At 39.6% G+C, this 27,218-nt stretch overlaps 1 protein-coding gene across 1 annotated transcript in view; it reads left to right on the plus strand.

Moving 5' to 3' along the window:
* Positions 1 to 27,218, plus strand: part of LOC136267487 (NACHT, LRR and PYD domains-containing protein 14-like) — a 52,118-nt gene that overhangs the window by 1,644 nt on the left and 23,256 nt on the right. The window contains exon 2 of the mRNA XM_066062653.1: positions 14,869 to 15,219. Coding sequence (XP_065918725.1) covers positions 14,869 to 15,219 — 351 coding nt within the window. The remainder of the gene's footprint in view (positions 1 to 14,868; positions 15,220 to 27,218) is intronic.

The raw sequence follows: 27,218 nt of genomic DNA on the forward strand, positions 1-27,218 counted from the left end.
CCTATGGGGATTTTTATTTCTCAAACTTTGATTTGCTGTATTTCAATAAATACCGCATGGATTTTAATCCAGTAAAGTGCAATACAAAGTACGAAGCATTGGCTACCATTTACTGGAACGGCAGCTTGTGAAACGTTTATTGAAGGTGTATAATTTAAGTAGCAAAAATATGTGTGAAAAATTGGTAGGTTGGAAATTGCTACTATAAATATACGAGCGGTGTTTTTTGTTGTGAAGATACGAAATTTTCTGACCTAGTGTGAAGGATACTAGAGTGGACAGTTTTAATTTTCCTTCTACCCTTCAGTGATTAAGGTGGCGCTGAACCGATTAAGTCCAGCTGCACAAAACAATTTGTTTCAACCCACGCGCTTAATGAGTTATTTTAGGGTGGCCCAAAACTTCGCTAGTGTACAACTTAATCTACGCCTTAAAAGCTGTTGTGATAGCCTGTGATACTTTAATTTAGCATACAAAGTTTGGTAAAATAACACACCTTCATTTTTTGCCTATAAAACTAACCCGATTTTTAAAATAACTTGGCCAGTGAACAACCTAGCGCTAAGCCACTTCGGTTCCAACCATTTCTCACCTTGTAGAACAATTCTACGCTTTCCTTTTCACTGATAACAACATGGAAAGTAGTGAAAACGCACACCTGTGGGCTACAGTATTGACTAACAACTCCAACAAAACTGAATTGTGAAAATTTGAAGCGTACTATTGTAGAGTATCGTTTACCCAATGCCTATACCAAATTTTGATGGTCTGTGGTGCATATTTTAAAGTTATTTAGCAAGAAAGGAGATGGTGTGGCTAATCAAGGCGCGGTCCATATAACAGTAATCACACGATGGCAGCTGGTGCCGTTCGCCAGTGAATTTACCAGAGTTGTGACAAGCTAATAGTTTTAAAGCATGAATAACATTAGTTGTATCAACAAGAGTAGCTGGGTGGTCTGATACGCTTCGCTGTGGTCTATGAATTTCCACGTTTGTTCACGCATTACCACAAACATGCTGTACAATTAACTTTGTGCGGCTGCCCGTAATCGGTTCAGCGCCACTTTAAACTATGAAGCAATCTACCCCAGAACAATGCTAACGCTCCTGAGTTTTGTGATGATTTATACATTGAGCCTGTGTATTATAATCACACATGTATGATTCCTTCACAGCATACAATATAATAATAATGATAGCTGTATAAGTAGTATGTAACTATTAGCTTTGTATTAATATGATTGTACGTATGATTAATGTAACCCATAATTCATTGTACGTGTGATCCGATATCAGTTGTCATCTTGGTTATCACATGGCACTGCGAGCAGGGTGAAGAAGAAGTCTACATTCTAAACCCAAAACACAATTCCCTGGTGCCAGTTAGAGGCACCCATAGAAACCCTGCTGTACTGTTTCCGCCATTTTTTTGCATTTGTAGAGAGGGGTAGAATACCACTCGAAGATGGGAGACAACAACCCAGTACCCCTTACATGTTCCACCTGAGTGACCTGCCTAAGCTGGATCTTTAAGTTGATCGAGGGACAGACTTCACTGTGTGGTGTCTGCAATGGGACTCCTACAGCAGCCTCTCAGGTTTGATAGACCAGCCAGCAGCCAAGCAGGTACAGGCGCTAAGTTTATGTTTCTCCAGGGAAACTCTAGTAGTAGTACTACAGAATCTAGGCCATGCAGATAAGGCACGAAACGATGTTTCACACGTTATCCAGACATTATAGCGACATGTTGATGGCCACATCAATGAAACAGTGGAGAGGTGGAAAGTTTGCTGTAGGGTACAGCAGCCTAGAGAAACTTTTGACGATTACCTTATATTGCTCCACAAATTAAAGAAGCCTGCAAATTATGCTTGGACACATGCAAGGCCAAGAGTATACAAGATCAAATAATAGAATGGTCTAATAATGGCAATACGATAGAGGATCTGCTCCAGGAAAGCAACACAGGTTGTGAGATTATGCCAAAGCTGAGAAGTGACAAAGAAGCACCATCAGGACATCCACACAGGGGACCCAAGTACTGCCATAAGCATTGCAGTCATGCACAGACCCAAGCAGCAGCACATTCAAGCATCTATATGTCCAGGATGTGGTTACCCCATGCATCCTGGGGGCAGTCGGCAATGTCTAGCTTACAGTCAAGCCTGCTTGTCTTGCCACAAGGTGGGGCACTTTGCAAAGGTGTGCTGTAGCATTAAGGATATTCAGCCACCTCCTAGTAATGTGCACCAGAAAGTACCACTACAGGCGGGTGTACAACCAATTGACAAGCAGCCCAAACCAGGCACCAATGCCCTTCATGTTTATTCGCACCATAACCAACCACAACTATACAAAATGCAAGAAGGTGTCACTGAACCAGAACCAACTATCAGAGTTGGTGTATCATCAATCACAGGAAAACACTTTATAGACGTACTTTCTGACTCTGGGACGGATGTATCAGCAGCCGGACAAGAGATCCTTAGTGCCATGGGACACCACATGGACAACATCCTGCCCTCTAACATCACACCCAAGATAGGACAGGGTGAGCTATATGGCATATGTCCAGCAGTTTTTGCGGCGATGCCAGGAGAGACAAATTTCACTCAACAGAGACAAGTGCTCATTTGGCCAAACCCTTGCAGGATTCCAGCTATCCCCTGAAGGTTATCATGAAGATTCTTCAATCACTAATGCCATGTCTAATTTCCCAACACCAACCAACCACACATGAACCTGAGATCATTTTTTGGTTTAGCCAACCAGCTGTCATCTAGCACAGATACAGCCGCCAAGCTGTTGCTGCCAATGCATTCATTGCTGAGCACCCAGCATAGCTTTTGTGGTCACAAGAGCAAAATGAAGCTTTTGCAGAAGCAAAGGCAAAACTTATGGGAGTTCCCACCCAACATATTTCAGTCTAACCAAGGAGATGCGTCTCTGCACTGATGCTAGTAAAAAAGGGCTTGGATTTGTCTTACAGCAACTCTCTGACACTGGCCAGTGGAAGTTGGTCCAGGCAGGCTCCTGCTTTTTGACATCTGCTGAGTCATGAAATGCTTTTATTGAGCTAGAATTGTTTGCAATAGCTTGGGAAGTAGTCAGGTGTCATGTGTTTTTGGGAGGTCTGCAGCACTTTCAGGTTGTAACGGATCACAACTCCCTAATCTATACTAAACAGTCATCGCCCAAACGAGATTGAAAATCCGAGGTTACAACGCCTTCATACCTGCCTGATGGCGTATAACTTTACAGCTATTTGGTGTAAGGGCAGTACACATATGGCCCCCAACGCCCTGTCACGGCACCTAGTTTGGCAACCCACACAGGCAGACTCACTTGCTGAATTTGGAGAGGACACAATCCAGCTCCATCAATTGCAGAGATCAGAGTGCAGCAAACAATGACAGTGGATAATCTATGCTTGACGGAGCTGCGAAGACATGCTAACTTAGACAAAGAGTATACACAGTTTAAAATCATCGGAGTCATGTAAGTGGTACTGGCAAGCCTGGCACCATCTCACAGTCAATGAGGATCTCATTGTGTATGGCTGCTGACTGCTCATACCGTCCAAGCTGTGTAGGGATGTGCTGCAGCAATTACACAAATCACACCAAGGAACATCATGCACCAAGTAGAGGGCACGCCTCACAGTGTACTGGCCGGGAATAGACAAAGACATAGAAAACATGATATCACACTGTGTACAGTGTCAAACTAACCTACCATTTCATGCTAAAGAACCTATTATCACCAAACAATGACAATCCCACCCTTTTGCGGATATTGCTGCAGTCTTTTGCTATAATGGTGGCAAGTGTTACTTAGTAGCTGTGGACTGTTACACTGATTTGCTCACCATCGCACACATGGGAAAAAGTATTACTGCAGTGGCATATATATTGGCCCTGAGGGCATTATTTAGTAGAACAGCAATACCCAATTTACTTTGGTCAGACAGAGGTCCACAATTCACTTCCAAGAAATTTCAAGACTTTGCTGCGCAGTGGGAATTCAAGCACCAGGTCTCCTCACCTCACTATCCTCAGTGCAATGGCAAAGTTGAAGCGATAGTCAAGTCAATGAAGAAGATTATATGTACTACGTGGAATGGAAGATACTTGGATGGGGACAAGCTCTGCAACATGCTGTTGTAGTACCGCAACACACCATCATTACGGGATAGATTATCAAGCTCTTCGGACGACCAGTTCAAGATACATTTCCAGGTCGTTTGACCCATGATGGCAGGCTAATTTAGACAGAGTAGAAGAGAAGGCTGCACGCACCCAACAGGCAGCAGAATGTTACTACAACAGACAGGCATACTCATTGCCAGAGATTTATGTAGGCTCACAGGTGGCTCTGCAGGATCCAAGCTCTGGGATATGTATGCTGTAGTGATATGAGGGGGACAACATTGCCAATATATCATAAAAACAGAGTCTGGACAAGTGCTCACAAGGAACCATAGATTCTTGTGGAGACGAGTACATACAGTACCTCTACTGGCACAGCCTAGACAGGTTCACGAACCACCTATAGCCATGCTAGTGTGCCACAGGCACAGCCAGAGAGTGAACCACACCAACCAATGGACATCATACCAAGCCAGCCATGGAGATCAAACAGAGCAAGGAAGCCTACAAGCAGACTTATAGAAGACCCATATTGGAACAGTTCCTTTTCATATCACCCACATGTAAAAAGCTTGTGGGGGGGATGTAGAAACATAACTTATTAGTTATGTATTAATATGATTGTACATATGATTAATGTAACGCATGATTCATTGTACACGTGATCCAATATTATAATTATCAGTTGTCATCTCAGTAATCACAGTATGCATTTTTGGGGTGTGTCCCCGTGTAACATGTGTTTCCATTTCATTATATCAACAGAATTTTTAGTAAACAGAATGGAACATTCTATTTAAGGTAAATATGTAACAATGTAAAAGCATTTTATCCATTGTCATGGTTCTAAGTAGTAAACCTTTATGAAGAATATTATTAGTCTAAAACCATGAATCGTGAAATATTAATTGTATGATAGATAGGAATCACCCCTTTGTCTTAGACAATGGATATGCAAAAGCACAAACGTACACTGTAATTATATAACATACTTGCTGCACCAAAAGCTGACTAGCATTATAATTTTCTGCTGACTGACTGACTTACTAATGCCTTCAGGCAAGTGTAACCCGATAAAGGCTAAGGCTGATTTTTTTCACTGTTTGACATCTCTTCACTCAACAGGTGCCTTTTGGCATACCACAGTACAGTCGGTTGCAGGATTCTTGAAAAAAGTATGCCGTACCGTGAGTGTTTCCGTAACGCTCCTTGTGAGTAAATTTTATTGTCCTTGCCATGGATTCAATAGCAATTGAACCACACTAATCTTTTTCCTCAGTCCGGCTGATCCGGCGTCACTACAGATAGTTTTCCAGCCCACGGAATGTTTACGGCACAGGAAGAGAAATTTCAACAATTCTGCAATCGACTGTACATACAATACATGCATCATGGATTTACCGTTGTCCTCCTTTGTGTCCCATTTCTTTTTGCTGACAGCCCAAGGTGTTGATTTGTGGTAATGTATGATAGTTTTCATACACTTGTAAATGGGTATTATCTGTATTTTCCATGGTGACTAGATTGATTGCAGAGGCATACACTTCTCCTTGTTTGCAATGCTGTGTAACAGGCTGAACCTAGTTGAATGTAAAATGTAATGGCCACTTCACTTTTGACGGTAGCGTGCCATGTGACCAAGAAACTGACTTACCTATACCACATCAGTATTCAATTAACGGGAAGAGTATAAAAGTGTGATTATCATGCATACCTGTACATAACTCCAAGCTCCTTTATCCAGATGAATGAATTGTACAGGTATGGTACCTGCTAGGGAGTGCAGGCCACATGCCAAGTTTCAACGAAAAGACTACAAACAACCAAAGTTTCAGTTTTGATCAATTATTTGTTGTTTCAGTTTTTTTTTCACATTCTACAAAAACTGTCACCAACCACAAACACATTATTTGACCACCCTGAAACTTATCCTGAAACTTGGCACATGTAAAGGGGAAGTCCAAAGGTGAAGCTTAGTAGGTGTAACTCAGTACACAGTGATGTAAACATTTTCTATCACTCCTATGCATACCATAAGAAATTATACTATTTATGCTCCTACAAACTGTACTACTAGAAGAAAGGGATTATAATTTGGTTTGTAGATGAAATATATAGCCATTAACTAGAGACAGGACAGCTAAAGGAGGATGCGACTACAAGGGTAATGGGATTATGGGCCTCTTGTGGTGCTCGAAACAGATTAGGAATGGAACCTGTGAGCCTGATTGGAATGCCTGGACAAGCTTGTGATGAAAGTCTTGTCTAACATGTAGGCATGTCCTGATTGTGATTTCAGGCTTGAATAGTTGCTGTAAACTACTGACAGTTTTGGAGACATTTTGGGGATAGCCCAGCCACATAGGATGTGCTAGCCATGGCACACCAGTTTTATCCCCAAGCTATATGAGAGCACCATGCCCATTAGACCATTACCCACCAAAGCAAATGATGATATTTGCAGTTAATCAGAGCTAGAAAATATAAAGAAAAGAAACTATACCACACGAGAGCAATGAGACATCACTTATCTGCTTATTTATCTGCAGTCACCAGGGGGTAAGTTGAGATTACCATGACTGGTATATAGGGGAGAAAAAAAACAATATGGCAGCATGCATACAGGTGAATTTTAGAAGTTGTCAATGCTGTTCAGAATGGACATCTGGAGAGTACTGGAGAGACTTGAGCCAATGTTTTTGGATGAATCTTGATGTACAGAAGATATGCAGAGCTTTTCCATCTGCCTAGAGTTTGGATTGTGGAGTCTTGGATACCTGCCATTGCTGCAGTTGTTGCCGCCCCTCTGCGGAAACTATGCCCCGCGAACTTGTGAGCTGGAAGTTTTGCAGCAGTGAGAGCTGCCCTAACCTCCTTCTCACATCTTGGCTTGGACAGAGGAGAACCATCTTCCCACTGGAACAGAGGGCCAGGCTTGTTTCCTCTTAGTGCCAGGTAGTGTAGGAGGGCTGACACTGGGCAAAGTTCATCGCCTGTCTTACTGATGACCACTGTTACCCCTTTCCTAATTTGGTCTGTTTTTGACTGCTTGATTAGTAAGGAGATTACAGTAGGTTGTGACTTGTGATCTGCTTGAAGGTCCCCAAGAGACAGATGGGTATTGGGGTCATAGTCATTTTCTTGTGATACTGTGAGCTCTCCTGACCTGCAGAAGGGGAAAAAGTTGGTAGTAGAGGCTGCCCAGAGCAGAGAGGACTTGTAGGATGCGCCCTCCTTTTCAATGAACCATTCTGCTTTCATCTTTCGTAGGATTGTAGGGGTAATTGGAAGATGAGCTCTTGGAGCTTTACCCCATTTACCAGCCTCCACAGCTATGCCTCTGAGTATTTGCCTGGGCCGAGGCATCTGACCCATGTTTGGGTCACCAAATCCCATTGCTACTTGAATTTGGCGAACCCCTGACAAATAAGTCTTCACAGTGCTGTGAGCCAGACCCTGCTCAGCTAAGCATGTAGCAAAATAACACAAGATGCATTCTGATGTAGGGAAGGGTGTAATGCTGAAGTCTTGACAAAATTGACTGTAGTGGTGTTCTGCTGCCTTGTAGGTTTTATGAGAAGAGGTTGCTAAAGCTGCTGTAAAATAGTGACGAACAGCTTTGTCCAGCTTAATTATGGATGTCCATGTGATGTTTTGGGAGACTATGGTTAATAGAGGTGGAGGGATTCTTGATGGAGTGCAGGAAGCCAGAGGTGTCTGTAAAAAGAAAGTGTGCAAATTATTGCGAGATAGAGCATCAGCTGTTGTATTGTGTATCCCTACAATATGGGAGGCAAAGAACCAGAAATTATGGTAAGAGGCAAAAAATATGAGTAATCTTATTAAGTGCATTAGGTGACTATCTTTGCAAAACAGAGAATTCACTATGTGCACTACTGCCATATTATCAGTATGGAAATGAACTATTTTCCCAGTCCATTGGCTACCATAGATAGCAGCTGAGATGACAATTGGTATCATCTCTTAAGTGGTGATAGGGGAGGTGCATCAGTCGGGTACACCATTTGAAATGGAACCACAGTATGCTCCACATCCCCATGAGCCTGCAGCATCTGAGGTCAATGTGATATCAGCCGATTGTTTCCCCAAGTCCCATAGCATTGATATCCCATTCCAGGTGGAGATGAAGAGATGCCACCACAGAATGTCAGCCATGGTGGAGAGGTTTAGGCGTATGTGGTGAGTGGGTAATTTGCCAATGTTTTGGGCTGAATATAGTTGCCTCAAGAAGGGGCGGCCGGGCCGGATGACCTTGGTTGCAAATTGTAACAACCCCACTAGGCTCTCCAAGTCACCCTTGGACACAGTCCTTGCTAGGATAAGACTGGCCAGTTCCTTCTTCAGCTGAGATAGTTTATCTTCCGGAAGATGTAGTTGTAAGTTAACTGTGTCAACTTCAATTCCCAGGAATTTGAGGGTTTGTGAGGGTCCCTCTAGTTTTGAAACCTCCATGGGTACTCCCAGCTTTTCCCAGACTGTTGTTAAAGTATTTTTCTGGATTATGGCCTCTGAGTGGTTTTTGGCAACCAGGATGAAGTCATCCAGGTAGTGAAGTAAATTGGGAATCCCTTGGTTTAGAAGAATCCACTGGATTGCGTCAGCTACCGCTGAGAAGATTTTTGGGGCAGAGCGTAGGCCAAATGGTAAGGCCTGGTCTATGAAGACTGAATTCTCCCATTTCACACTTAGGAGATGGCAGTCTTGGGGATGCACCTTAATCATTCTGTATGCCTCCTTGATGTCAGCTTTCACTAGGAATGCCCCTCTACCCACTTTAAGCACAAGCGCTGCTAGGTGGTCTACTGAGGAATACGATAATGACGCTAGGGATGTAGAGATGCCATCATTGACACTGCCACCATCTGGTGATGAAAGGTCAACAATCAAACACCATTTCCCTGATTTGTTTTTCTTAGGGATTATTCCAATCGGGTTAGTGTGTAAGTTGTGGGGGCAAATGTAAGGTGGGAGTTTGATCATACAACCCAGAGATAGTTCTCTCCACAGGTATTCTGTGATGATATTAGGAACTAAGGATGGCCTATTACCAGGGGAAGTACCCAGCTGGTGTTGTCTGTTGAAGCCAATACAGAAACCCTCCTGTATTCCTCTGAGAATGTACGCAACAAATGAGTGATCTGGGTGATCTGTAAGAAGGACTGCCCACTCAGACTGGTTCAGCGGGGATTGGGCATTGTAGTCCAGTATGAATTCTGGAGTGTTAGCTGTGGCACGTGGTCTGTACAAGTCCAGTGCCAGCAGGTCTTCCATGTACTCGTATGAGTTGTCCCTCAGCATGCCACTGGAATGAAGATCCAGGTCTACAAAGAAACAAGTACCCACAATTAGATCACACCCAAGAGGATGGAAAATGGGTCTCACCTGGCCTCCTCCTATTAGAAGTTTTCAATTGAATATTATTGGGAGCATCTAACTTTAACCTAAGGCATGATATGTATGCATAGAGTAGGACCTAATGTATGAGTGTGTGAATCATGTACTGAAAAGTTTTATTTTTTAATCCAACAGGAGGATACCAGGTGACTTCTCGGCTGGGCAACCCATACGTGTCATGTCCAAGCACCACCACATATTTCAACGATTGACTGATCATAAAGTATAATAACTTGTGTACAACTAAAATATCGGGCAGTCTTGAGCCTGCAAGATCATGCCCACTTACAACTACGTAACAAATGAATCAGGTGTGTTAATAATCAAGACTATAGGAACAACAGTCACTGTTCATGGAGTACTCAGCTACTTTGAACGTTTTGGAGCTGTGGAGCAGGGCGACGCAGAGTGAGGCCCTCCACAAAGCCAGCATGAATGTGAGTATGGGCAGCTTGCTCTGTCACATCGTCCTCGGAAATTCCATCGGAAACATGCCTCTTTGGAGTTTGGGTTGGATGATTTCCTGTTACCTGGAGCTTGAGTTGGTCTTGGGTGAGATGACGTGCCTGAGAAACGCTGTTGAGCAGATAGGCAATGCCCGTATATGGTGAATTTCAGTTCTCCCCACTGGCGTACGTTGCGTGCTGCTGCCCACTGGCGATAGTCAATGTCATACTTCATCCACTGGGGGCCTAGTTCTTGGGACAATTGTAAGATAAGGTGGAGGTGGGCCACTAGACCAGTGGTCTGAGCTGAAGTGGTTGAATCACAAGAAGTCAACACTGCCATATAACGTGAAAAGGCCTTTAGCCAAGTGAAAATATCTGTGATCTGCTTTCGGCAATGCTGCACCTGATCCTGGTCTATAACTAAGATCTGTTCCCCGGTAGATGGTTGAAGTGTGTATCCCTCAGGCTGTCGATAGTCATCCAGTAGTTGAGCCAAGTCCACACATTCCCATTTCCGTATCCGCTCAACAAGTTTTGTTGGGATGGGTGGTAGACCCTTGTTGATTACTGTAGAGCTGCCGCTAGTCGAAGTGTGAGATGGTTCATCTTCGACTAGAGACCCTAACAGGGGTAGGGATGGCCCAGATGACAGGAGTGGGTCCACTGGCAAGTGGAACCTGATGCCTCCTCCTTGCGTACCTGTGAGATAAGGCATGACAATCTGCTTATTCATCCTTGTGGAATATGCGAGCCTAGGCGGCTGTAGCCAATTTGTCAGGCGACGGGGAGCCTTGATGTGCGTTCCTGCATTCACTGCCAGGACTGCACGTCTACCTGCTTGGCTGAGACTACATGTCTACCAGCCTTACAGAGACTGGCGTCTACCAGCTTGTGCGAAGACGATAGCATCAAGTTCTTTGGAGGTGGGATTTAACGTCTACCACCTCCGAGCACGATACGCACTAGAGTAGCACGTGACGTCTTGTCACTTTGAAAATGCTGGCTATTTTTGGGTGCCCAGCCGCCCATTTTCGTTGTCACCTATAAAGATGCGTGCAAATATGGTTTCTGGAATGACTTACCGGAAGTGGATGGTGAGGATGCCGGAAGAGCGGAAGTAGCGACAGGGTCTGTTGCTGTCAGCGGGTTGCTGCTCGGAATACAGCGAGACTGGATCAAGTCCGCCACCGCGGTAGCTAACTGTTGCACAGTAGAGGTCGACAGCGTTGGCAATGATGGAGAGGAAATTGTGACTGTAGGCATACCGGAGGTTGGAGCAGTGGCTTCTGGTGATGAGGAAGTGGGAACAGGAAACGAAGGAACGGAGTTGGAAGCTTCTTCGCTATGCATCTTTCCTGGTATCACCGAGCTTGAATTGAACAACTCCTGAATCGTGTTTACTCGAATGAGCTTGCACGCCTTGGGATTGCTTTGAAGTGAGCACATAAATGATAGGAATGCTACCAAGGGGGGTAGTCAGACAGGTTTAGGGCCTGAGCAAGCATTTTGGGCCTGCCCTGCTAGTTAACCCTGTTTAACCTGCTGTTAAACTTGCATTGCATTGCAACTCTTTTTTGTGATTTAAAAGAAATCGGGATAATGGCTACAACATTATAAATATGTGCACCAAATGTACTATCAAATTTGCTGATAAAAACAATTTGTCATCATGCCTATATACCTGACATCACTATGTACATTACATCGATTAATAGTAGAATATATTATCTTAGAAGAAAAATACAAAATCCAAACATGAAAAGTACGAAATGAAGGTATTCCTACAGTGGATTTACCTAATAGATCCACTGAAATGGTTTAGCTATTACTACTAGTGGGATAGGTTGGTGCATGTGGTTTAGTCAAATTTACTCTACTAGATATAATGCATTTTAGGTTTGCCAATTAACTTGCATCATAACGCATCATACCAAGACACTTCAGTATGCATGCAATGCACAGAAGTATCTTTCAAGTATGCCAGTCATAAAGAGTTACATGTACTAGTCTATGGAAGTGGGTTAGCAGACGTGTGCTGGTGTGATGGTGAAGTATACACTTGATAACATCCTGTATAAATAAATAGTACAGTGTTAAACAGATTGTTTTTTGCAGGGCTGGTTTCTTGGCTGTTTTGAATACTGTATCCTTCAGGTAGAGTAGTCGAGAAGCAATTGTAATTGAGCCACCCTTAGGCCAAGATACTGGCCTGAGCGAGCCAGGTACATGTATTGTTACCATCATTTGTATGCATAGTACTGCTGCCCCGACTTTTTATACCAACTGAACCAACAGTGCCAAGAAGAAAGTGAGCTTTAATAGTGCTAAATGTGACAACTTACACTACAGCAACACCTTCACAATTTCTTATTAGCGAAAGTCTCCAGTAATCTTGGAACACTATGATGTTGCAAAGAAATGCTTGTTGAATAGAAATGCTTAGTATCACCACCTGCACTTTAATTTACACATGTTTTTTTTTGATTTTATCACCCTTTACCATTGTAAAGTGCATATAAACAGTACTTCTGGTTCTTGATCTTACACCACAATGTGATGTAACTAGACTTTGTAGCTTAATGTCCTAGTACAACAACATAATTGAATTATTAAAAAGGTGTTTTTGTGCATTGCATGATAATGTATTTATTCAGGAAAGTGACAAGTGAATTTCAGTAGACCTTCAATAGAATGAACACCTGAACCATTAGTAATATTGTTAATCAATAAGTTTAGGGGGAAGACACATTGATCTGCATAGCTGGCACAAATTACAAAAAACTGACTTACATACATTCCAGCTATTTGCTTATCGTTCAATGCCACAGTTATGTGACATTATACTAAACAAGTAGTGACAGCCTGACAATCAGCATATGATTATGTACAACAATTAGTAAGAAACATGCCACCATTCAAAGATCATTTACCTGACAAATAATTAATGCAAGTTCTACCATAAAAACACGGCCATGCATACATACCTCAATATGCAGGTCCCACAAGAGGGTGTTGTAATGGCATAAAAGGAAAATAAACAGGAAGTTGAAAACTGACAAAGCTTGATCGATAAAGCTAGATAGGTTCGAGACCATGTTTATTAATGTGATCTTGGTTGATTAAATAATGGTGGAGCACTGACACCACACCTCTTAACAATCTAATTACTTGATCACAATGACACAGAAGTAGAGGCTGCAGGAGGTGAGTTTTAACCTTAGTTGTAACTTTGTGGGTGTTTGGACACCTTCAAGCATAGAGATACTTCCATTGTGCATAATGTTGGTAAACAGATTTGGGAAGAAGTATGTAGGGGACAGGAAATTTGAACCACTAATTTTGAATCCTCCAAGTTGGCAGCAGTGTGCATGTGGGCAATGCTTTTACTACATTGTCTGATAATAGTTTTCACTTTGCAATTCTCGCCAACTTCTTTACTCATAGTTAAATATGTTCCTTTGGATCCTAAAGATGCAGATCCTCATGAAGTTGTTATGGACAGTTTATACACATGGTTGAATTCTATGTTCCAAGTGGTTATCATGAAGGGGAAACAAGGGCCAACTGATTCAGAGTTGCTTGATGAGACCATCGCTATTCGCAGCTGCTGTGGGGGAGACAATTGGACCAAATTTAGTAACTTCGGTACCCCTAGTTGCTGTGAAGATTGCTACTGGCACTTCACCTAATAGATTTGGGAAATTCTAGTTATCAAGAAGTTCACCACACATTGAATTCACCAATTTGTCATCAGCCTATAGTTAAGAACTCTTATTCATCCTGCTTACCAAACAAATTCTAAATTTGATACAATGCTTTACTGCAACCATTTCCACTCATCTAACCCAATTTGTGCACCTTCAGGGTCTTCAACATTATCCCAGTCAAATAATTCCTTCAGTTACTGATAGTTTCTTGCCAGAGATAAATGTAATACCATCCCTTCAGCCATTCAGGAACTACACATCTACTGAAATAATTTTTTCATTCAATCATCAAACTGTGTCTCCAGTATCCACTCCTCCCTGACCACCCTATACCTACTTCTCCCCTCCACGACCATTGTTCCATTTCCTGCTTGACTTTATATAGCTTAATGTTTTAGTCTATTTTATTTTTGAACATCACAATAACAAACCCCATTATTATTGGTCTAGCTGTATTCACAATGCAAGCACATAGAAATGTGAAATAGTGACACACCCCCTACGGATGAAAGACTGACTCAAGATACTCTAATACAGCAGTCACCCTAATAGAATAATCATCCATGTATAGCTGTATGCTATAACAAAAAAACCAAACAAACTAGTATTTTAAAATTATTAATTTAAAAATATAAATAGGGATCCAAGCGATAAAAGTAGTGAAACAAGAGATAAATTATGGTATTACAGTATAGCTCAGTGGGAAAAAATCACTATACTTTCAGGCATTGAATAAATTGCCAATGTAGGGATTTTCCTACTGAGCTATGTTACAATACCATCATTCATCTCTTGTTTCACTACTTTTTATTGCTTGAATCCCTACTTCATTTTTAAATCAGTATACTAGTACAGCACTACCATATACTGATTGATACATAACTATTTTCCTAGCCATTCATTCAAAATACACGTATGTGTTTTATTGCTATATAAATAAAAGCCTTTAGTTATATGTACATTAAGTGTTATCAACTTATTCTAACTCTTGTCAGCAGTTAATCATTTTAGTAATAGTTACTGCCACAATAGCATGCAGTATTTTGTCAAGTGGTCACACTTACAAGGGCAAGAAACGAACAATTTTCTATATATCATGCAATGTGTTTTACACAATGTGTAATATAGTGTATTTTCAATTTCATAGGTGGTATCTGTGGAGATTCTAATCTGGAGGAATTCACAATACTACAAGAGAACTATGCTGTGTTGTGTAATACGATGACAGACATCGATGACCTCCTAAAGTATTTTGTTGCTGAGAAAATAATCACTTTAAATGAAGAAGAGGAAATTAAAAGCTCTGCTACAAAATCAGATAAAGTCCGAAAGTTGCTGCTAAATATTTCAGGTCCCCTAAAAGCTGGCAATAATAATGGATTTTACACCATGCTAAAGATAATGAAAGATCGGGGCACTAAAGCTACTCAAAATTTAGCCACATTTCTGAGTTCCAGGATAACCACTAAAGATGTGCCATTACATGAGCATTTTGAAAGTTTGTTTCTATAGTGTATTTCTGTTAATTTATAACATTCCAATGTGTATAATTACAAGTTTAAGGAAAATAAGAAACTTCAGATTTAAAAAGTAACAAAACAAAGGAGGTTATCTGTATACACCTGCAATTATACTAGTGGACATTTAATCATTTAATTCCTACTTCAGCTTGTCAGTAGTACTGTATAGCTATGACTAAAGTAGATCAACTACATAGTAAAGCTGCAGGTGAAGATGACCTACCTTGCTTCATTTCTTTTTTATCTGCATGTGATTCGGACTGATTCCTACTCAGTTGTAAAATTTCTAAGTTTTTCTTGTACTCTTTTTTCAGTAAAATAATTCATTATCATCATCAAAGAAAAAGAATGACATCAGACCAGTGTTGCAAAAGTTGCTTTTTAAAATAACTCGTAACTCATTACTTATTATTATTACTTGCAACATAAACTATTTAATTACAGTTACATATTACCCATAAAACTCATAGTATTATTACTTTGTGTGCACAGCCTTAAGCTGTCATGTACACAACTTATCACATTACATCATCGCGTTGTTTGACCAGATAATTGTATCTAATCCAAAACAGCCAAGCTGTAAAAAAAGAGTACGGCCCTCAAAATGGCTATGGTGAAAAAAGATGTGAAATCCAAGGTGGCAGCCAAGAAATGGCTGTGATGGTAGGTTAATGGTAAAAATTTTAATAACAACAATTCAGGTGAATCTTGGTGCCGCTTGATCTTGGCACAAAATTCACCTGAATTGTCGTTATTACGTACCATCACAGCCATTTCTTGGCTGCCACCTTGGATTTCACATTTTTTTCACCATAGCCATTTTGAGGGCCACACTCTTTTTTTACAGCTTGGCTGTGTTGGATTAGATTTCACTTCTTTTTGTATTTGTATACCCCAAAGCCGGCCTATAGCCGGCTTTGGGTTTTTTTTAACCTGTCTTTTTTCTTTACCACAGGAAGAAGAAAAGATGAAGCAGATGTTAAATACTTTAAATATTTCTGATTTTATCAGTAAATGTAGAAATTATATATGTGACCGAATTTTGGAAAACCGTTGATATACGCACAACAGTACTTTTGTAATCAAACGCATTTAAAAACTATGAGTAAAAAACGCAAGCTCCAGAAAAAAAATTATGCAAGTTTTTATTGCCTTGCTGGTGGGCGAATTAAGCCGCCAATGGATAAATCCTGGATATCATCGTGTTCGCCTGTCCATAGGGAGTACAATAATCTTTGTTTCATCTCCATACATGAAAATATTCCAAAGTTACAGACGTTTGTTTACGCTGTGGTGACGAAAGAATTTACCGACGATCGTTTTTCAGTGAATTTGCCTTCCTTCTCGAACAAAGAAGCATGCCTGGGGAAAAAACTATACCTTAGTGGATTCACAAATTCATGGCGAACACAATGAGCCAAGAGTCAATTCCGTATGTCGTTGTATCAGTAAGTTATGATGGTTTATGTAAGCGCCTGTAGATTCTTTTCTCGATAGCTTCTGTACATATCAAATTATTTGCTCGTCCGGCTGTCTAGTGCTGTATTTCCAACGCTGCTTAACTTAGGAAGCTGAAACTTGGCTAGGCCATTCCTCTGTCCATGTAGAAAACAAAGAACAAATAAAATGCATTTTGAAAATTGTGTGGATATCGACGGTTTTCTAAAATTAGGTCACATATATAATACATATATTTATTACAGAACTCTACATGGTGGTTTCTTTGTAACTGGATACTCTACAAGATGAGTCCTTCTAGCTGATCTCTCTACAGGGTGAATTGTTTGTAGCTGAACTATCTACAAGGTAACTTCTTCTAGCTGATCTTTCTACAGGGTGATTTGTTTGCAGCTGAACTCTCTACAAGGTAACTTCTTCTAGCTGATCTCTCTACAGGATCACTTGTTTCTAGCTGATCTCTCTACAGGGTGAATTGTTTCTAGCTGAACTCTTTACAGGGTGATTTGTTTGCAGCTGAACTCTACATGGTGGTTTCTTTGTAACTGAACTCTCTACAAGGTGACTTCTTCTAGCTGATCTCTCTACAGGGTGATTTATTTGTAGCTGAACTCTCTACAAGGTAACTTCTTCTAGTTGATCTCTGTACAGGATCACTTGTTTGTAGCTGAATTCTGTACAGGTGATTTGTTTGCAGCTGAACTCTCTACATGATGGTTTCTTTGTAGCTAAACTCTCTACAAGGTAACTTCTTCTAGCTGAACTATGTAGTTGAACTCCCTACAAGGTAATTTCTTCTAGCTGATCTCTCTACAGGGTGAATTGTTTGTAGCTGAACTCTCTACAGGGCGATTTGTTTGTAGCTGATCTCTATACAGGTTACTAGTTTCTAGCTGATCTCTTGAATTCTTTTCAGGGTGACTGCTCTATTAGGATGACTGCTCTATTAGAGTATCTCGATCTCGCACTTGCTACACCAAGTTGGATTTCGTGTTATAATTCTGTGGCTTTAAGTCTGATTCTTCTACACCATTGAAGAGCCTTTCTAAGATGATTACTTCATCTGTACAGCGATTTTCAAAGCATTACTCCAAGCAGTTTTTCTGGTAGACGTGGCAAGTAGTCGTTTTTTATTAGCTAATATAGATTGCATAATTGTTACACACTGTTGGTTTTTTCATTGTATCTTCCTGGTTTTTAGCTCGATTTCTTTCAAACCACAAAAAGTTATAGGTTCAATAGTTAACCTATTCACCCACCGATTTTCAGCTTCTTCCCATAAGTGGTTTATCCTGTAGGTGTGACAACATATTGGTGTTATTTGTCGTGAATAATTGCTAATAACTCTTTGTCTGTTTATCATATTCCAGCCAAAGTTGGTACAGAGATGCGCCTTTATACCCCCCTTCTGTGTGCCAAATTTCAAGGCAATTGGATATTGCGTTTGTGTTTTATAGCAGTTTTTGTAAGTGTGCGAAAAGAGGAAGAAAAATAAGAAGAAAAAAATGAAGAAACTAAGCCAATTTTTGAAGTCACATATCTCAGGAACGCTTGGAGCGATTTCGCTCAAATTTGGAATGTGGAGTACTGAAGTTGGAAGGCGTGTCCACAGCAAATATCGTCTTGTTTCATCATGGCAGCACAGAGATATGTAAGTGGGAAAATTGCATTTTCGTTCTTCCTGTCAATATACTCACGGGTGTTGCGCACCGGCTTCTTGGGCCGTACGACACACTACCGTGTGTCTTGATTCAAGAGAAAGTAACTGGTCAGCAAGCTTCATGGTGGACTTCATTACTGCTTCATATGGTGATAATATTATGTAAACGCGTTACATCATGAAATAATGCATTACCAAAAAGCCCCCAACGTTATGTCAGACACATTAATTGCATGACCCAATTATCAATTCTTTTACAAATATGTTCCACCCTTACAAACAAATACAAGAAGCACCTCTACAGTCAATCCTGTTACACTACAGAAAACAAAGCACTGTGAATCCATGCCACGAATTAACACCTGTGTTTTAGTAGGGAAAGAAATGGGACACAAAGAAGCATAAAGGTAGGTCTATGATGTGTGTATTGTAGCTATTGCCATTGGCAAAAAGGCATGTCTCAGGCTAAAGTACTGTTGAACAGTGAATAAATTCAGCCCATAACCTTATCCATAATTTAGTTATGCTTGGCTAGAGGCATCAGTCAGGCAGTCAGCAGTCAGTTAACGTTACGGTATAGTCACAGGCAATCTCTTATTTCTTCTGTTATTTGCAGCACTGCAGCACATCCAGTAATTTGGCAAGGATGGTTCCACTCTGAGACCTGTGAGGAGGCTTGACTAACTATAGCTACAAGTAGAGGGAAAAATTAGGAATTTTAAGTTGGATTAGGGATCAAAGAAATGAAAAGTAGTGAAACAAGTGAATAGCTAAAAGGGGTGAAACAAGGAAGTTTGCCTATACCTACAGATATATAGCAGTCCAAGCCATCATGCACTACTGCCAAATCGACACCTTTAGCTGTCAGCAAAGATGAATGGGACATAAAGGAGAAGTCTAGTAAATCATGACTTCATGAAGAATGCATTGCACATACTGCAGTATGCCTAAAGGCACGTGTCCGGCTGAAGCGACGTCGTCAAACAGTGAAACAATCAAGCATGTAGCCTTAGCTGTTATCAAGTTGTGCTGGTCTGAAGGCATCAGTCAGTCATTCAGTCAGGCACTAGAAAATTCTGTTTAATATATTTAAAAAAAAAATTCCATAGCAACTTGTTGAAAGTATTTTGGATCAATCTGAAGGCTTGTTTGTAGTGTTGTGTGATATCAGGATTTTCATTTTGATACGATATCAATATGATAATTGGGTAAATATTGAAATTTCAATTCGATTTTTGAAAATTTTTAATTGTGTGGGTGGAGTGATTGCGTGGGCGGCTAATATTAATATACTTCAAATACAATTTACACACTAAAACTATTACATAGAACTAATAATAAGCCTAGAAAACTGGTAGACAATCTTTTAAAGTGGCTAGATTGTACAGAACCAACCTTTATTTCTAGCGTGATTGCACAATCACACACTAAATGCTGTAGATTTATCGAACTGTTCTTCGATATTTATTGCAAAATATTGCCTTTTCAATAAATATTGAAATTTGCTAAAGGGTCATTCCATACCAAATCAACAAAAAAAATCCAGACCCCTTTTGATTTTCATGAAATTTGGCACAAACATGGACACTACCAAGAAACTTTCTCACACCAAAATTTGGCTCATTTCATTGGTCACCCTTTAAGGTTACGGTATAGTCATGGGCAATCATTCAAAATTTTGAATGCCTATCGATTCTTTTTGAGAAGACCATAAAACCAGTCTAGCAGCGTGAAAAGTTTTAAATGAAGGTGAAACCCTTCATATTTAATGTTTTTATGTAGCTACAGTTTAGTTTGAGGCAGGTGGAACATTACAATTTGTTGTAGTAACACAAGTAAGCCAGCAGCCCGTACATTGCTCAGTTCCAGCTGTCACTACCATGTTTTTCCGCCGCCAAATACAGCAAAAGCTGTAGGCTGTATTGGCATTTCTGGGGCATAGTAATACTGTATATTAAATTTATTAGGTCCTGTGGAAGCGTTTTTGGCATGTTTCTTCCCAGTGACTCAGATACAAGCCTTCAAAAAGCTTGTTTCACTCGAAAAACTACTAAAAGTTCAATAAAACGTCTATACAACCAGTGACTTAAAAAATCGCTTCCACAGGACCTATATATTTTAGTTGTTTAATCACTTGTGTTGAAATTATAAGGATTCAGTAATCTGTTAGTCTGGTTTTTGGTGGCGCGTTTTTATAAAACATCGCTCTGTTGTGGACCAGACACCCAAGAACAGTCATTGTTCTGTAGTAAAAACAAACAAGCACAATTAGTTGTATTGCTAACACAACACAGTTGTTGAAATTATTTATCCTTGCTTGGGTTAGAGCAGGTTTTGTAATTTGTTCCGCCCACGCATTTTAAACTATTCCGTAACCTTAATTAAGTTATGACCACTTAATGTTTCTGTTGAAAATTTTATTTTGCTTACATGTTTTCAATAAAATGGCCATAACGTTGTGTATGATTGACGTAGGCACTTCTGGTTTAGATTTTTGAAATGCTTATTAAATTCTCTTTCAGGTGATATCTAATGTTCTATAATTGCAAGGTCAAACCACAAAAATGTAGCTTTTTCCTTTGATCTTAATTTTCAAAAATATATATATTCTTTAATTAAATTTATTTTTTGGTTACATGTTGCTCTAATACCCATCAATCATCACTGTGAGTTTAAAGTTGGAACCAATAGTAGATCATGAGTTATAAGTGTTAATGTGTAGCCTTGTAATCACTGCTGTTTGTATGGTATAAATAATCTAATCCAAAACAGCCAAGCTGTAAAAAAACAGTGCAGCCCTCAAAAAGGCTATGGTGAAAAAAGATGAAATCCAAAGTGGTGGCCAAGAAATGGCTGTGATGGTAGGTTAATGGTAAAAATTTTAATAACGACAATTCAGGTGAATTTTTGTGCCAAGACCAAGCGGCACAAAAATTCACCTGAATTGTCGTTATTAAAATTTTTACCATTAACCTACCATCACAGCCATTTCTTGGCCACCACCTTGGATTTCGTATCTTTTTTCACCATAGCCTTTTTGAGGGCCGCACTGTTTTTTTACAGCTTGGCTGTTTTGGATTAGATTTCATTTCTTTTTGTATTTGTATACCCCAAAGCCGGCCTATAGCCGGCTTTGGGACTTTTTTAACCTGTCTTTTTTTCTTTACTACAGGAAGAAGAAAAAATGAAGCAAACGTACTTTCTGATTTTATCAGTAAATGTACAAAATTATGTTTAAATATTACATTTATTTATTACAGAACTCTCCATGGTGGTTACTTTGTAACTGAACACTCTACAAGGTGACTTCTTCTAGCTGCTCTCTCTACAAGGTGAATTGTTTGTAGCTGAACGATCTACAAGGTAACTTCTTCTAGCTGATCTCTCTACAGGGTGATTTGTTTGTAGCTGAACTATCTACGAGGTAACTTCTTCTAGCTGATCTCTATACAGGGTGATTTGTTTGTAGCTGAATTCTGTGCAGGTGATTTGTTTGCAGCTGAGCTCTTTACAGAATGGTTTCTTTGTAGCTGAACTCTCTACAAGGTAACTTCTTCTAACTGATCTTTCTACAGAGCAATTTGTTTGTGGCTGAATTTTCTACAGGGGGATTTCTTTGCAGCTGAACTCTCTACATGGTAGTTTCATTGTAGCTGAACTCTCTACAAGGTAATTTCTTCTAGCTGATCTCTCTACAGGGTGATTTGTTTGTAGCTGAACTCTCTACAGGTGATTTGTTTGCAGCTGAACTCTCTACATGATGGTTTCTTTGTAGCTGGACTCTCCATAAGGTAACTTCTTCTAGCTGATCTCTCTACAGGGAATTTGTTTGTAGCTGAACTCTCTACAGGTGATTTGTTTGCAGCTGAACTCTCTACAGGTGTTTTGCAGCTGAACTCTCTACATGATGGTTCTTTGTAGCTGAACTCTCTATAAGGTGACTTCTTCTAGCTGATCTTTCTACAGGGAGATTTGTTTGTAGCTGAACTCTCTACAAGTGATTTGTTTGCAGCTGAACTCTCTACATGATGGTTTCTTTGTAGCTGAACTCTCCATAAGGTAACTTCTTCTAGCTGATCTCTCTACAGGGAGATTTCTTTGTAGCTGAACTCTCTACAGTTGATTTATTTGCAGCTGAACTCTCTACAGGTGTTTTGCAGCTGAACTCTCTACATGTTGGTTCTTTGTAGCTGAACTCTCTATAAGGTGACTTCTTCTAGCTGATCTTTCTACAGGGAGATTTGTTTGTAGCTGAACTCTCTACAAGTGATTTGTTTGCAGCTGAACTCTCTACATGATGGTTTCTTTGTAGCTGAACTCTCTACAGGTGATTTGTTTGCAGCTGAACTCTCTACAGGTGATTTGTTTACAGCTGAACTCTCTACATGATGGTTCTTTGTAGCTGAACTCTCTATAAGGTGACTTCTTCTAGCTGATCTTTCTACAGGGAGATTTGTTTGTAGCTGAACTCTCTACAGGTGATTTGTTTGCAACTGAACTCTCTACATGATGTTTTCTTTGTAGCTGAACTCTCCACAAGGTAACTTCTTCTAGCTGGTCTTTCTACAGGGTGATTTGTTTGTAGCTGAACTCTCTAAATGGAAACTTCTTCTAGCTGATCTCTCTACAGGGAGATTTGTTTGTAGCTGAACTCTCTACAGGTGATTTATTTGCAGCTGAACTCTCTACATGATGGTTTCTTTGTAGCTGAACTCTCTACAAGGTGACTTCTTCTAGCTGATCTTTCTACAGGGAGATTTGTTTGTAGCTGAACTCTCTACAAGTGATTTGTTTGCAGCTGAACTCTCTACATGATGGTTTCTTTGTAGCTGAACTCTCCACAAGGTAACTTCTTCTAGCTGATCTTTCTACAGGGTGATTTGTTTGTAGCTGAACTGTCTACAAGGAAACTTCTTCTAGCTGATCTCTCTACAGGGAGATTTGTTTGTAGCTGAACTCTCTACAGGTGATTTGTTTGCAGCTGAACTCTCTACATGATGGTTTCTTTGTAGCTGAACTCTCTACATGGTAGTTTCTTTGTAGCTGAACTCTACAAGGTGATTTCTTCTAGCTGAACTATCTCTTTCCATAGTTGCATGAACTCCCTACGAGGTAACTTCTTCTAGCTGATTTCTCTACAGGGTGAATTGTTTGTAGCTGATCTCTCTACAGGGTAACTTATTTGTAGCTGATCTTTATACAGGTTAGTTGTTTGTAGCTGATCTCTTGAATTCTCTTCAGGGTGACTGCTCTATTAGGATGACTGCTCTATTAGAGTATCTCGATCTCGCACCTGCTGCACCAAGTTGGATTTCGTGTTATAACTCCGTGGCTTTAAGTCTGATTCTTCTACACCATTGAAGAGCCTTTCTAAGATGATTACTCCATCTATACAGCGATTTTCAAAGCATTACCCCAAGCGGTTTATCTGGTAGGCGTGGCAAGTAGTAGGTTTTTATTAGCTAATCTCGATTGCGTAATTGTTACCCACTGTTGGTTTTTTCGTTGTATCTTCCTGGTTTTTAGCTCGATTTCTTTCAAACCACAAAAGGTTTGAGTTTCAATAGTTAACCTATTCACCCACCAATTTTCAGCTTCTTCCCATTCGCGGTTTACCCTGTAGGCGTGACAACATATTGGTGTTATTTTTCTTGCATAATCGCTCATAACTCTTTTCCTGTTTATCGTATTCTAGCCAAAGTTGGTACAGAGATGCGCCTTTATACCCCCTTCAGTGTGCCAAATTTCAAGGCAATCGGATATTGCGTTCGCGTTTTATAGCAGTTTTGTAAGTGTGCGAAAAGAAGAAAAATAAGAAGAAAAAAAAACACGAAGAAACTAAGCCAATTTTTGAAGTCGCATATCTCGGGAACGCTTGAAGCGATTTTGCTCAAATTTGGAATGTGGAGTGCTGAAGGTGGAGGAAGTGTCCACAGCAAAAATTGTGTTGTTTCATCAAGACAGCACAGAGCTATGGAGGTGCGAAAATTGTGTTTTCTTTCTTCCTGTCAATATACTCACGGGTGTTACGCGCCGGCTTCTTGGGCCGCACGACACATTACCGTGTGTCTTGATTATGTGTTGCAAGTAACTTTATATTAGTATGTTTTATGCATTGTAATAGTTAGAGTTTGTATTGACAAAGGCTTGCTACAGTGAAACCATATACTAATCAAGCCTAAGAAAGTTGGTGCAATAATAAGGCTGCCTAATAAAGGAATCACTGGTTATATTTTTACCGTAAGTTCAGTGTCCTATGTAATAGAGGTGGCCACTATAACAAGGTGGACTTATTATAGAGGTAGCTATATTTATAGGGAATTTACTGTGCAACTAATGATATTCCAATCTATTCTTTCAATCTTACTGTATAAAATTATGCTGCCACAGATTATGATGATAGTTTTCAATCTTATGTGTATATAATAAATATTATAGTAAATGCAGGATGCCAAGAACACAGTTATTTATACGTACGTATGTATATACATGTAATGTGCTACTCTAATGCAATATATGAAGCAACCACCTAGGTATTAAGACTAAGAAGTTTTGGATACCACTAAGACATGGCATTTCGATTAACCAATTTCAGTAAGGTCCTATTTAAAGTTGGCCCTTATAAAGAGGCGGCCTTTAAGGTGGCTGCTAATATATATTCCACTGTATATCACTTTGAATCATACTTCGATAGGGCATGCCTACTACTGACCACCATGTTTATATGTTTGTATCTATAAACAATGCCTTTGTTAGAAAAATTTACACTTCTAAAACCACTACACATTGTCTTACTTGTCAAAAATTTGATGGAATAGAGCCCATGACCTGTCTTAGTGTCCGCCTGTATAGAAAGGCTACCACTCCATAGGGCCAATTATTGCCTATACACTTATGCAACTGTATTAAGCAGCTACCTATACATTAAGGCTCAGAAATTTTGGCCCTATAAGGTAACTGGCTTAAACTCCATACATTAACTGTATCATGGTGAAACTACTTAGATATAGCAGTGTAGCTCATAATGTGATTCTATAATTGAGAATCGTAGTATTGCAGAAATGTACCATAGAAATTGCTATGCGTCACACAAAAGATTCGCTACACCAATTGCACACTAATACATATCTATAGCTTTAAGTGAAATACATCAATAATTGATTAAAGAAAGGGTCAAGGCAATTAACTTCAAAGTTAAATCATGTAATAAAGAAGAGTGCTGTAGTAAAAGTTGAGGCTGAAAGTGGTGCATATTGCATGACAGTCTCTACAATCATTCACATGTAACTTTGACATGCAACAAAATCTGATGCATTGATATCAGTACACGATTGAATCTTTGAAGGTGTAAGTTGAAAGTCATTCTGCTACATCAGCCATTCATCACTATACTCGTCAATATTTGAAACATTCATGCCTGTGTTAACAACAAAGAATGCAGCTACATAACATCATGTTTTATTTGTAAGTGTTCCAAATTACAGTGGAACTTGTCTTAGCGGCCACCTGTAACGAAAGGCCACCTTCCTTTTAAGGGCCAACTTTAAATTGTTCTAGTAAGACATTTATACACATTGAACTATATAAATAGCCACCTGCACATTAAGGCCAAAAAAATTTGGCCCTGACTGTCTTAGACAGTTTCCACTATAGCTACATTAATTTTGTATATCAAAATACATACTTGCATATCAACAATCAGCATTAAATGCTAACAGTAGTAGTAGCAGTTACTGTACCTAGTGAAAATGTCATCAAGTTCAATATTTCACTACTATATAATAATAGACTTGGCATCATAATCAGAAACAATATGTACATGCTTGATAAGGGATAATATATGTATTTAAGTATAAGCTTTTATTGGGTTTTCTTACAAAACATAACCTTACTTACAAACCAACAATGTATAAATGATTGTGACATAGTATTATATAAGTTACTTGCAATTGGTATTGCATCTTTGCATACTTGAACCATACAAACAGCAGTGATTACAAGGCTACACATTAATAGCAACATGTAAACCAAAAATAAATCCAATCAAAGAATATGTATTTTTCAAATTAAGATCAAAGAAAAAGCTACATTTTTGTGGTTTGACATTTTCCTTTGAGCAATTATAAAACATTATATATCACCTGAAAGAGAATTTACTAAGCATTTCAAAACTCTAAACCAGAAGTACCTACGTCAATCATACGCAAAGTTATAGCCATTTTATTAAAGACATGTAAGCAAAATAAAATTTTCAACAGAAACTTTAAGTGATCATAACTTAAAGGGAGACCAATGAAATGAGCCAAATTTTGGTGTGAGAAAGTTTCTTGATAGGGTCCATGTTTGTACCAAATTTCATATGAAAATCGAAGGGTCCAAATTTTTTTTTTATTGATTTGGTATGGAATGACCCTAAAGCAGTATCGAAAATTGATATGATAACGATATCGACAAATTATCGTGATATCAATATTTTTTTTGATATATTGCTCACCATTACTTGGTTTTACCCAGCCAGTACTGCCTCATCATTGTCAGGGAAAAGTGAGGCTGGTTTTTGGGTGATGTTTTTTCATGGGCCATGCCCAAACCTTTGTGGTCCCTACTATACAGTACTATCGTACTGTATGATACATCAACTTATGATTGCTGCAGTGAAGCATGTCTTATATCAATAGTCACCATTATACTTGTCAACATGACAGGTGAATTATCATACAGTATATTATTACTGTACATTAGGGATCATGGAAGTTTTGCACTTTCTCACAAAATATATTGACCACAAACCAACCTCACAATGCCTTCATAGCACCAAGAGTTAATAATAGTGGGAGGGAGAGTATCCAACGCTCAATA

This window comes from Dysidea avara, chromosome 9 (assembly GCF_963678975.1).
Source record: "Dysidea avara chromosome 9, odDysAvar1.4, whole genome shotgun sequence".
Lineage (NCBI taxonomy): Eukaryota > Metazoa > Porifera > Demospongiae > Dictyoceratida > Dysideidae > Dysidea > Dysidea avara.